General features: G+C 46.2%; 1 protein-coding gene across 1 annotated transcript; it reads right to left on the bottom strand.

Annotated features, from left to right (window-relative positions):
• Nucleotides 1-1,305: 1,305 nt before the first annotated feature.
• RTP1 (receptor transporter protein 1) lies at nucleotides 1,306-3,298 on the bottom strand. The gene is made up of 2 exons (XM_047098760.1): nucleotides 3,027-3,298; nucleotides 1,306-1,825 (listed from the first exon to the last, which is right to left on the bottom strand). The coding sequence occupies exons 1-2, from the start codon at nucleotides 3,296-3,298 to the stop codon at nucleotides 1,306-1,308; spliced, it is 792 nt and encodes a 263-aa protein (XP_046954716.1).
• Between the last annotated feature and the right edge of the window lie 9,896 nt (nucleotides 3,299-13,194).

The raw sequence follows: 13,194 nt of genomic DNA, 5'->3' as shown, positions 1-13,194 counted from the left end.
TTCCATTAAAAAGGGGATCGGTAGGGGACACAGGAAGAATCAAGTTGTTAACAGAGGCGAGGTGAATGAGGACCCTCGAAAGTCCAGGGTGGCATCCCATCTCCTGCCTTCTGCCTCCCCCCACACCCCATCCATACACATACCCTCAGAAAGTCTCTCCTCCCACCCCAAACCATACGCATCCCAGTTTAAAGTGATATAAGGTTCTCTCACATATCTATGCACTTCTCTATGGGTAAAGCACTTCATGTCTTTAATGTTCCCTCTCTTGCTAATGACACCCCATCCCTGTGGTTCTAGATGGACAGCTAATGGTTGGTGAGAGGGCCTATGCATGGCCAAAGTAGGGAAGCCTCTCAACTAGCATATCAGCAAGGCGCCCAGGAGGCCAGACCCCTACACTGGTGTCATGACCATCAGAACTTCTGAAGAATCGGTGAGGCTGGGTCCCTGAACTCTACATACTCTTCATTATAACAGAGCGTCATATATTTGTTTCCTAGGGATTTTGTGCCTTGCGTCTAACACTCTACCTTCCGAACCTCCCCTAAATTCTCTGTCAGTTCATAAGCCATGGGTGGGAAGCCTCGTCTATGGAACTCTACCCCAACCACCATCTCTGAGACAAGCAGGCCTCAGAATCCATCCTGAGTGGAGAGAGGCTGCTGGAAGCTGGGGGTCTGGGGAACAGAACCAAGGAACCCTGTGCATCCAGCAGCAAAGGGACAGCCTAATGCTTCCACCTCTTCTCTTCAAGAGAAAGTTCTGCTGTGTGCAGGGAGGCAGAGTTGTGGAGGAGGCTTCTCCATAGGGGCCGGGGGTTGACAAGAGAGCACAAGAATGAGCTCATCACTGTGGAAAGGCCTTTTGAGATTACCAAGCCCTGTGATGGTCAAGCTTTTTTTTTTTTTTTTCTTTTGAAGCAGTTGAACCTATTTGCATCCACAACTCTTAAATGCCACTCCAAGATGTTCTGATCAAGGCGAGATGAGGAAGTAGCAGCCAGGAATGGACAGTGTGACCAGGATGGGAACCCTGCTCACCCGGCCTACCTTCCAAATCCAAAAGTCCCTGAGCAACAGATATGCAGAACTTGGGGGTCCTGGGTTTCACTTCAGAAACCCTTGATTTTATGGATGGTAAAGACGTGTGATTTGCCCAGGGTCCCCATGGAGTCCGTGGCGGCACCAGCACTAGAATTTAACCCACTCCCACCCCAGGTCTCTCTTTGCCCCCTCCCTCCAGCTGGCTGGCCCCCACGGGCCTTGGGCCACGAAGAGTTCCCCTGCGCTCACTAAGGGAATCTTAGACAGAGCTGCGGAAGGAGAACTGCAGGTAGATGATCAGCAGCAGGACCGTGGCCCAAAACAAGCACCAGGGTATCGAGCAGAAGTTGCAGCCAGAACCCGCCTCCGCCTGTGGCTTGGTGGGGCTGGGCGCCCTCGAGAAGGTGTAGGTGGTGGCCTCTTCCTCCAGCAGCTTCTCGCTGGGCTTCCAGTGCACGATGCCCTCCTGGCAGGCCTCGCAGAACTCGCCGCGGTGCCGCCGGGTGTCCTGGCGGCTGGCCACGTGGATGCGGTACTGGCCACCGGGCTCCCCGTAGCACTGCTCGCGCAGGCTGGTGATGAGGTTGTCCACCAGGCTCTCGATGTTCTCCTCCAGCATGCTCGACTCGTCCAGCCGCGCCGTGCCGCACTCGTAGCACAGCTGCTTGAAGACGCGCATGCGCACCGAGCCCGCCCGCTGCTCGCGGTCCAGGTACATGTGGAAGAGGATGACCACGTGTGGCGACTGCCAGGTGTGCCAGCACCAGGAGCAGTGGAACCTGCGGGGAGGGGTTGAGGCAGGGGGAAAGGACTGTGTGCTGCAGAGGCCCCTGCCTCCTGCATCCCAGTGCCCTCAGGCCTTGCCCTTGGGGCTTTGGCTCTGGGGATATTTCCTCATCTGCAAAATGTTCAGGGGGCACCAGATGAGTCCTTCCTGCTCAGACCTCTTTTAAGTCTCACGGCGGGGATGGCCCGGACCAGCTGGGAAACGCACCATCCGTCCGCACAGTTTTACCTGTTAACACTGACTGTGAACAGGCTAGACCCAAATCGGGAGAAAAATGACACCGTTACTGCTGCTGGGCCTCCACGTGCACACAGCCAGAGTCAGAGCCAGTAGCCAGCACATAACAAGTGCTCAATAGATTTTTCTTGAATTGAATTGGATGGACTGAACCAGGGCAGGAAGTAAGGCCTTGCTTCTGACCCCCACACTGCACCATGGAGCCTCCCCATCTTCTGTCCCAAAGGGAAGTCCTGCATAATAGACCCATGGACAAGAGTGCTGGAAAGTCATCTCAGATATTGCTGTACATCTGAATCACTGAGAGACCTTGTTGACATGCAGGTTCTGATTCAGTAGGTCTAGAACGGGACTGGAGATTCTGCATCTTTAACAAGTTCTAGATGATGCTGGTGCTGCTGGTCCACGACCCACAAGGTAGGGATCTAGTCTAACCTCTCCTTTCGCAAATGGGGAAAGTGAGGTCCAAGAAGGAAAATGAATTGCTCAAGGGCTGTGGAGCTCATAGTAGAGCCAGTTTCTAGAACACCTCATGTGTTCAGTATTTTATATTAAGTCAGGCCAAATTAAATAGATTGAAATTCAACTGTCCCAGGACCAAAGCACAGAACTCAACCTCCATAGACCTTGAGCCCCCCGTCTCTTGGTTTTCAACCCATTTAGAGGATTAAAATTCGAAAATATGTAAAATGTCGGAGGTTAGAACTATTAAGTATGTCCCACCTCTTCGTCAGAAGCAGTAGCTAGGATTCAGAGAGGGAAAGTTACATAGGAGTGCAGAGGAAGAGCTGGAATGAAACTCCAGTATCCCACTTCCCAGTGAGGGACTCTTTCTCTGCCTCCCAGTCTATACTGGCCCAGCGAGACTGACCCTAAGCATCTGGGTTCTCTATATCTCTGTTTCTTCTTGGAAGGTGCCCCCAGCCTGCCAGGCCCCTACTGCCCGGGCCACTCACCTGCCCGAGGCATGCAATTCCAGGTACTGCTTCCAGCCAGGGGCCAGCACGTTGTGCTTGAGGTTGGGATCTATGATGAGGTCCCAGCTGTCGGCCGGCTTGGCCTCCTCCATCTTCTCATAGAAGACTTTCTTCCATTCACCTGTAGTCACGCTTTTACACATGGTCTCGTCAGTGGCAAAGGAGGGCAGGCTCCACTTGAGCGAGAACACGGAGAGCGAGGGCAGGTGTAGGGCAGGGCAGCGCAGTTTCCACGGTCTAAAAATCCTCATCGACAGGACCGGGAGGAAGCAGGACCCAGCTCCCTCCTTTGTCCGCAGTGGAACCTGTTTCCACAGCAACCAGGCAGGGCGCCAAGAGACAGAGCTTGGGGAGGAGGGACTCTCCAAAGGGGTGTTGGAAGGCCCCGAACTGAGGCTGCGGAGGCAGGGTTTGTGGGTCTAAGTGACCTGAGGCAGGTGGGGGGCCTGAAAGGAGGCTGAGCTTCAGGCCATCTCACTCTGGCCTGTGAAGGACGTGCAGAGGCGAAGACCCGGGAGCTGGCTCAGCCTCACCTCGCTGCCCCTGGAGGCATCATCAGCATCTGGCTGCTATGGTAACCATGATGCCTTAGGGAGCCAAAGAGACCTTAGGGATGGGATGCTGTGGACCTGTTAATAGACGCAGCAATAATAATAAACTCTCTGCACTCCCACCCATTTGTGACTGGCATTGGGCCATTTACAAAAACTATTGGCGGTCCTTTGACCCACAATCGTTATTGTCACTCTACAGATCAGGAGGCGGGACTCATCTAGCTTATAAATGGCAGAGAGCTCATATACAAAACCAAGTTATTGAGCCCATACGCATTCATTTAAGTCATTCATTTCAAACATACCCCTGTACCAGGCTCTATGCCAGGTGGTAACTGTGTATGTACCCAATAGCCAGAACACTACGGATCTGTACTTGGACAGCTTTGTACAAGAGCAACTACCTTTGCACAAAGGTGGGTAGGTACCATTGCATCAGCCTGGTAGGAGGAGAAAAGATGATTTTCAACCTGATGATAGAAGACGAGAGCAATATACGTGGGGGAAAACAGCCTTTATTCCTGGTGCCTCTCCTGATATTTTTTAATAAACTATTTTCCTTTATAAAAGTCCCAGTTTTATTTAGAAAAGTTGGAAAATATAGATAAAAGCAAAAGTAAAACTCTTGCTAAAACTCGTGTTCAAAATAATCACTGTTAATATTACGATATATGCATCCTGACTGCCACTTATCTGTGCATGTGTGTGTGTATATGTGTGTCTGTATATATATACACACATACACACACATTTTACATGCCCCACTGTGATCTATGTTTTAAATGACGATATATAGTGAATATTTTTCTAAGTAATTAATATTATTCCATCTTGTGGTCTGCCTATATTCTGTGATCTAGTGGAGCATAAGTTATTTAGCTACTCCTCTATTTGGGGGTACTAAAGTGTTTTTTTTTCTAATCTTTTATAATTTCATTTTTGCTACCTATTTGTATACAACTTATTGATGAAGTTCATGGTCCTGCATTCTAGATCTCACAGACAGTGCCTCCTGCAGCTGGAAAACACATCTCTTGACTCTACTCTCTGCAGAAGCTCAGAATCTGAACAGGTTCTTCAAACAGTATGACTTATGGGCAGCCTGCAGATCCTGAAGTTTGCAGATGAAAAAGAAAGGCCTAGAATTCCCATCTGGTACAGGAGACCACCTTCCAAGTGCTCCTCCTGCCCCTGCATGAATGCTTGATGCCTTGACATATTTTATCTTAGCCTCAGTTTATTCACCTTGACAATAGGATAACAAGGAAGCAATATCTGTAGAGATGAAAAGCAAGGGCTCTGCAATCACTTGCTTTGGTTGTTGTTCTTGTTTGTCTGATTTGCAATCCTCTTTTATAGGTAGCAATTCTCTCTCATAGGTAGCTATTCTAATATATTTAATGTGTGTCATTTTGTTCTGGCAAAACATGTGTTTTCATGTGAACATATTTTTTAATTCGCATAGAAACAGCAATCACTATATAGCACTAGGTATCAGACATTATCCTAAGTGCTTTATACATATTAATTTATTTCATCCTAATAACAACCTCCATAGGTAGGTAACAGCAGCAGCAGATCCATTTTGCAAATGTGGAAGCTAAAGCAGAGAAGCCCAAAATTCAACAGCTAATCATTAATGGAACCGGGATGGGATCCTATATGACTGTCTCCAAAGTCCCAACTTTGATCAGCTTTGTCCAGCATGGGATCTAGAACAAAATATTCACAAAATAAACGTCTTTCTACCTTCTCATCACTCAATATGGCCATTCCAGACTCTGAGGATTGAAGTTCATGTCTTTCCAGCAAGTGGTTCACTAGAACCTACCGAGGCCACAACTCTGGGGAAGAGGGGTGAGGCGTATTTGACCCGTCAGGCTCCCTGTTACTGCTGTAGGGGTCCATGGACCCCCTGATGCCCAATGTAAATATTTTAGAGCTGAAATAGAAATTCGTCTTGAAATCTTACCAAAGAAGATCTAGTGCATAAAGCCATCTGTGTGAATACCATTCCTGTGAAGCCTGTAACCAATTGATGACAGGCACCCAGGTGCAGTGGAAAGAGCACTGAACCCGAAGTTAGGAGATATAAATGTATATCCCAGTTCTGCAACTGGCTGGCTTTGGTTCCTCGGACATGTCATGTCTCTTGGCCTCTGTTTGTCCATTTGTTCAATGGGGAATCAAAGTATATGGCAACGCTAAGGTCCCCTGTGACGATACCATGTACAGTTTCAAAGAGCTTTATACTTATAAATTGGAATCCTTCAAGTACAGGAGGAAGATAGAGGCCACTGGATGGAGGAAGGAAGCTCTTAATGAGGCATTGTGGGTAATGCCTGACTCAGGGTCTGTCTCCTCAGGGGCCACTACATAACTGAAGAGCTCTGGGGAGGTGTCACTCTACCAGTTTTATACTGGACACGGTAAGAAAGGCAGAATTTAAATCATAGCCACTGAACCTTAACACAGGAAAGGATTTCTTTTTATTAAACTTTTTATCCTTCAAGTCAGTATTCTTGTCTCTGAATTAAGGCAATCAATGCCCAGAGAAGTGAACTGACTTAACCAGCCTCAGAGGTGTGTTGGGAGCTGTCTCAGGTTGTAGCCATAAGCCAAGGTGAGAACAGAGGCTGAGGACATTCCCAGAAAATATGTGAGGTTGAGGGAAGCTTGTAAACCTCGCTCTGGAGTCAAAGCATATCACCCAACACCAGGAATGAATTCTCTAGAAGCATTTTGCAGTTGTTGCTACAGTAAACATTATGATGAAAAACAAGAACATAGAAGGTAAGAATCACCAGAATTGTGTGTGTGTGTGTGTGTGTGTGTGTGTGCATGCGCACACACACACGCACCCAAGTGTGTATGTAACCAGCTGATGCAATCCCCATTGGCACAAATTAAGTTTAATTTAGAACTTGAGCTTGCTATGCAGAGGCCAATGTAATACCTCCTTCTGTATAGCAGGATGTTTTCTCCAATAAAATAGTACTTCTATCAAGATAAATAAGCCTATGGTATTCCAACTTACTCTTTATCAAATGACCTCACTGAAGGTCAGCCTGCAGGCTGTCTGGGGCACCAGTACCAGAAGCTGCATTTCTACTCTGCATTTCTCAGTTTCCAGGAGCGAAACCCCTGCTCAGGGTGTCTGACAAGCCCCACCAGAAGAGAGACGGATTTCACACCAGGTAGAAGGTCAAGGGGCCTGAAGCCCCATATCTGAGTGCCCATGGGGAACAGGTGCAGAAGGCGCAAGGACATGAACACTCCAGCCCAGACTGGCCAAGTCTGCACCAGAGGGAACTCATGGGTCATAGTGACTCATGCTTCCTTTTACAGTGCAGCCACCCACGCCTGGCTAGCCTTAGGACTTTGGTGTCCATAGCCTTTTCATTTTATGCAAAACCTTTGCTATTTCCTGTAGACTCTTCCTCATCGTTTGACTGAATTGCATTTCAGACATCTGGGACCCTTGCTTCTGGAAGCAACCAACATCTGGTATGATGTGGAACAACACACCTCTGCACATACATCCACATCATAGTTGTAAATATGATACTCAGTACATATCTACGTATAGAAACTCTCAGAAACTACAGGAGAGAAATAGTGTTAGCGAGAACTGTGCAGAAAGAATGGGAACGAGTAAGAGAAATGGTAGGTCTGCCGTTATGTCACTGACTTGCTATGTGACTTGGGCTCTCTGGTCTTCCATTTCTCTGTCCGGAAAATTGGTAGAATTGTAGCACGTGTCTGTAAGTTTCATCCTTGCCCTAATAATTTGTGGGCCACCAATTAATAACCCACCTGTAGCTCTGGTAAAGACAGGCTTTCCCTCTCCAAAACCCCCCTAGAGCCTCGGAAACATGCAAGGAACAACTCTCTATTTTCCCAATGAGGACATGATACCATGCCCATAATTTTTCCTTACTAAAGATTTTATGAATAAATAAGGGCGGCTGGCTGTCTAGAATCCTTCTCAAATTGTTAAATGACCAAAGTTATAAAATAACCACCCTCTAATCCAGACAGCTGTAGGTTATACCTTTGCCTGGCAATGAGTGTTCCAAGTTTTTTCTGACTCCAACTAGACTCAGCAGGGTCTACAAAAGAAGGATGCATAAATGTGGAAAGCAACCCGTTTTCATACTTTAAGGCCACTTTAACCCCCCTGAGTTAATTGCTTAGTGTGGTTCTCAAGCTCCCCCATGACCGGGTCTCAATCTAATTCACCAAGCAGAGCTTCCACTACCTTACCCTTTCTCAACCCACCTGACCGATGCCTCTCTACTCCCAGAACAGGTTCTGGAATCCCACCTCTTCCTTTGTCCTTGATGTCTCTTCCCCCTGAAATGCCTGAATCCTGTCTTCATAGAGCACCACTTTACTCAGCCTGGTATGCTTACTCCCCTATACTGGGGCCGAGGCAGGGAGTTCCTATGTTCTCTATAGCAGCCCACATTTCCGTAAAACAGCATTTATAAGGATGGCTAGCATTTATTGAGTGCTTACTATAGGCCAAGCAGGCACCCTGTTAAAGGTTTACATTTTATCCTCACATCAAATCTATAAAGTAGGCTTTTGTTTTTCTGCTTTTTATGGGTAAGTCAAATAAACCTTGAAATGGTTCAACAATTTGCCCTGGGTCACTTGGGCAGCAGGTGGTATGGGAGGGATTTGAACCTGGGTAGTCTGATGGCAATTCCTGCTCTCCTAAGCACTATGACATGTAATAGTAAATGCTGAATAAATGTTAGTCATTGTTATATCATCTCTGACTTGAAATGGGCTTTAAAGATCATCTAGATCAACTGTGAATCCCAAAGAAAGAATCTTCTCTCTAACCTTGTCTGCATTTACAGCTTCTGTTGAAATATCTTCTGTAGTCAACTTATTACTTCCTAACCTACTTGGTTTTGACAAAGCAATGTCTTTCATTAAACTTTTCCTTTCAATGAGGTAAGCCATCTCTTTCCTGTTTCATGCATATAATAATCTCAGATTTGCCTTCTGGATCCATATTAACTAAGTGCTAGACCCCACCCCACCCCACTCCATGGCACCCTTCAGATCCCTGAAGGCAGCAGCTATTACAATCCTTAAAGTTCTCAACCTCATCTCAAGGCACCAGCCTCAGAAATGGCTTTGTGACTAAACTTCCATTAAATATAGGATGCTAAAGTTATGGGGTCTCCAGGGAACACCTCCATACCTGTAGCTTCCTGCCATCTTCGAGGTTTTAATTCATGCAAAACATCTCCAGGGAAAGTCCTCTTGGGTTTTCTTTCCACTCCATTCTATGCTTTATCACAAGTTTTTAAAGATGCTTACGTTGAGAAATCAGCACTTCCTTATTCAAAATAATCTGGGGCTTGAAGACCTGCACAGACTTTAGAGTATAGGTGACCCCTGAACAACACAGGTTTCAACTGCATGGGTCCACTTACATGCAAAAAAAAATTTTTATAAATGTAAATACTATAAATGTATCTTCTCTTGTGATTTTCTTAAAACATTTTCTCTTCCCTAGTTTACTTTATTGTAAGAATACAGCATACAATGCCTATAATATACAAAATGTGTGTTAATTGACAACGTTATCAGTAATACTTCCGGTCAATAGTAATCTATTAGCAGTTAAGTTCTGGGGGAGTCAAAAGTTGAACATGAACTTTTGACTGGGCAGGGGATAAGCACCATTAATCACCATGTTGTCCAAGGATGAACTTTACTTCAAAATGACTCCTTCTGTCTACATTTTAGCTGCCCTACACCTCACATCTACCTATCAAATCTAGTGTTTCTCTCAGGGCCAGTTCAAAGCTACTTCCCCCAGAGAGACCCAGATCCTCCTCTGAGGTTGGTATCTCCCTTCTTAATCTTTTTCTTGATCCTTTATTTTTTGGGTCATTATCACTTTGTACCTTGTATGAAGACCGAATCCGTATCTGACCCTCTGTCTCATTCATCACTGTGATAATGAATGAAGGAGTGTATCTGGTAGATGGTTCTAAAACACCTATATTATGTACATCCCTAGATAGGACTCCAGATCACCCACCCAGGTTCTCTCCTTTCTGTAGCTGCTCCTATCCCTCAGCTGGGAATATTAATGCTGATGGCTCACTGAGAATTGCCCTTCACAGTAGACTCCCCAAGACCAATGACTGACTGATTCAAGGATCCAAAGGCCTGCCCCCCTTGCCTGATCTGGGACAACTCTGAAAGGCTATCTCAGTTTCCGAGTTCCCCTTAGGATCAGCTGAGTCTCATTTGCAACCATATGGTGTGACAGTATCTTGTCTATCTAACCCTCCCTTCCACACCTCCCCACGGGTGTAACTCCCGAGAGCACTTCCCAGTAAACGCTGCATGCGGCTCTCCATCTCTGCACCTGTTTCCAGAAAATTCAATCTGAGGCACCCTTAGACTCTACCCAGGGTCACTGCTGCCCCACACCTGGTGCATCTTGCCTTCTTTAACAAGCCTCAACAAGGGAACATGGATCCAAGGGACTGTGATGTAAGACATGATGTCAAACGCTGCAAAGAAGCTACAGGAAGAGATTTCCCCCGGGAGGCTCAGGACTGAGAGGACCTGGAACTTCAGTCCCCAACAGTCCCTCTGTGACATGGGATGGAGACCAAGGGGAAGATCTAAAGATGCCCACCATGTCCTCGTTAGCAGGGACTACATAAACCGAAAGGGATAAGGGGAAATAGGAAGAGTAAGCTTCAGAAGGAGGGAGGGCGGGTGGAGGGGAAGAAAGAAGAGAGTCTGGAATACTGAAGGACTGAGGAGAGAAGCAAGCGAATCACAGGAAGAAAGAAAGAGAGTTGGAGAAAAAGGAAGGAAAGCAGATTCTTCTAAAGCATGCTTTTGATTCCTATAGTAACTTCTTCTAAATTTGTATTTTTTTTTTACATCTTTAGAGTATTATTGTGTTTTGTGGCTTCTTGTTATGGATTCCATTTGGAGTGGGCTTATATTTTTCTTTGGCTTGATTTGGTTTGTTTCCCTATTTGCTCAAATTTGAAAGAAATGCATGCAGGTTCAATATTTTCCAGCAGGCAGGTAGCATGGATTCCCCTCACTCAGATAACACCCTAGATGGAGGTAGGCCTACATCAGGATTGACTCACCCAGACTAAGAAGGAATCCTTCCATTTCTTCCACTGCCTCCTTGTGAAGAGGAGATGAATTTGAACCACCATGACATCATTCATTAAACAGAGACACAATAAAGGGGCGCCTGGGTGGCTCAGTCGGTTGAGCCTCGGACTTCAGCTCAGATCATGATCTCGGGGTTCGTAAGTTCGAGCCCCGCATCAGGTTCTGTGCCAACAGCTTGGAGCCTGGAGCCTGCTTCGGATTCTGTGTCTCCCTCTCTCTCTGCCCCTACCCCACTTGCGCTCCCTCTGTCTCTCTCTCAAAAGTAAATAAAACGTTAAAAAAAATTAGAAAAAAACGGAGACACAATAAAAAGAAGCACAGTCCAAAAAGGCATTGAAAATTAATTTACATTTTTATTGACATCTTTCCGAGAGATGCCAGATGGGGAATTACATAGTGTAACACAAAACAGAGTAGCCTAAACTTCCTTGCCACCATCCACTTCTGACTTACCGTAGCAGATATTCCTCTAAAACTTTTTCTTTTTCTCTCTGCAAAACCACACAGAAACCCATCTCCTGCAGGCTTTCCTAAGTATCTCCCCAATAAAACCTATTGACTTACTAGTTCCCCCTATCTTTTACTTCTGTTGGCACAACGAAGGTAAATGGTAAGAGGGAGGGGCTGGGCAGAGCTGTCTCAGGAAACCAAGCCCTTGCGTGCACTGTCCCCAGGCTCTGATTTTCTGCCTGGCTGATTTTATATCTTGCACCAGGAAGAAACTAACACAGACTCTTCCTCTATTTTCCTCCCCCACAAGGAATTGCATAGCCATGGCTGTGGTGACTTGGAGATGGGGAGTTTGCATGGCCTGGAGAAAGGAATTGGGGTGAGGAGTGTCAAATTTGCTCTCTGGTATCACTATGACTGCCTCACTACTGTGTCACAGGTCAAAGTGAAAAGTTTGTCATGTTAAGCCCCTCCACATCTCACTTAGTGGGAAATTTCCCAGACATTGGCAAATGGTGCATCACCATCCTGAATTCCCGGTGCTATGGCAGTTGTGTCCTTTGTATGTCTCTGCACATTTCGGTAGGAAGTAGGGAGATGGCATATATCAGGGATGGTCAGACTGATGCTCTTAGACAGCCATATTTTGCGAGGGGCAGTCAGCTGGCAGCATGAAGGGCAGACTGAAATGCAAAACAGCCAAGTGGCCATCTCAAGGCCATGGCCATAGTCCACTCCAGTTAGGACACAACAGGAAGCACAGTGGTTAAGAACATGCACTTTGGAATCAAAGATTCAAGGCTGAACTCAAGGCTTGAGTAACTTTGGAGAACTTTGTATTCTTGAAAGCCTTGTTTCCTCATTTGGCTGATCTGGGGTGGGGGCAAGGGGAATAATGGTTCCTACCTCATAGGGTATCGGTGAGGGTAAATGAGATGAGTGCATCTGACTCTTGAACAATGTGGGGGTTAGAAGCACCAAGGCCTATGCAGTCAAAAATCCACACATACAACGTTTGACTCTGCAAAGGCTTAACTACTAATAGCCTACTATCAATTGAAAGTCTTAGTGATAACATAAACAGTCAATTAACACATAGTTGATATGTTACTGTATTATATACTGTATCCTGACAATAAAGTAAGGTAGAAAAAAGAAAATCATAAGGTAGAGAAAATACATCTACAGTACTATACTGTATTTTTTAAAAATCTGTGTATAAGTGGACCGACCATGCAGTTCAAATCCATGTTACTCAAGGGTCCACTGTATATGGAAGTTTTACATTTACTTTGAAAATGTTGAGCTGAGGGGCATCCGGGTGTCTCAGTCTGTTAAGCGTCTGACTCTTAAATTTGGCTTAGGTCATGATTCCAGGATCATGGGATCAAGTCCTGAGTCAGGAGGGAAGGAAGGGTGGAAGGGAGGAAGGAAAAGAAATAAAGTGTTGAGCCGAAACCAGTAGTGGATAGAAAAAGGGAGAGTTGTCTTCAGGGTAAATGTCAAAATCAGTACAATAATAATCCGGTTCTAAACTTTGGGCAGAGAGAAAGCAGAATCGACCCAGATTCCCAGATTAAGGCTGAGCAAACAACTGTGTGTCTGTTACTTCCCCCAGACTCCTGCAAATGGAAGTCTCGATCCTCTCTGGAAGAAAGAACCGTGAATTCAAGCCCCAGTTTTCCACAGATGGAGATGGACTGAAGAGAGGATTGCCAAGCACTGCCCTCAGGGAACGGGTTCCCAGTTTAGCCCTCAAGGCCATCAGGGACCAGGCCAGAAGGCTGCTCTCCTACGAAAGAATCCTGTGAAGGGCATATGTAGCTGCTCCCCGGGCTCTGATCATGGGCAACTGACCTCAGTTTCTCCTTAGATGGCAGCCACACCCACCAACATTTTGACAACCTGGCCTATTCTGTGCAGCTAATGCATTGGCAGTGCTTGGAGTCACGGTTTATTTT

The sequence above is a fragment of the Lynx rufus genome, unplaced genomic scaffold (genome assembly GCF_022079265.1).
Source record: "Lynx rufus isolate CCGP_SWC_20201006 ecotype Redwood Valley unplaced genomic scaffold, mLynRuf1.p SCAF_5, whole genome shotgun sequence".
Taxonomy (NCBI): domain Eukaryota; kingdom Metazoa; phylum Chordata; class Mammalia; order Carnivora; family Felidae; genus Lynx; species Lynx rufus.
The sequence above is the reverse complement of the archived record's forward strand: the minus strand, read 5'-3'. Positions and strand labels throughout refer to the sequence as shown.

What these genes read in the sequence shown, in the direction of transcription:
- RTP1 (XM_047098760.1), bottom strand. Translation starts at nt 3,298, where the DNA reads ATGAGGATTTTTAGACCGTGGAAACTGCGCTGCCCTGCCCTACACCTG. An exon ending in GAATTGCATGCCTCGGGCAG is followed by an intron (nt 1,826 to 3,026) that starts GTGAGTGGCCCG and finishes CCCTCCCCGCAG; the next exon opens with GTTCCACTGCTCCTGGTGCT.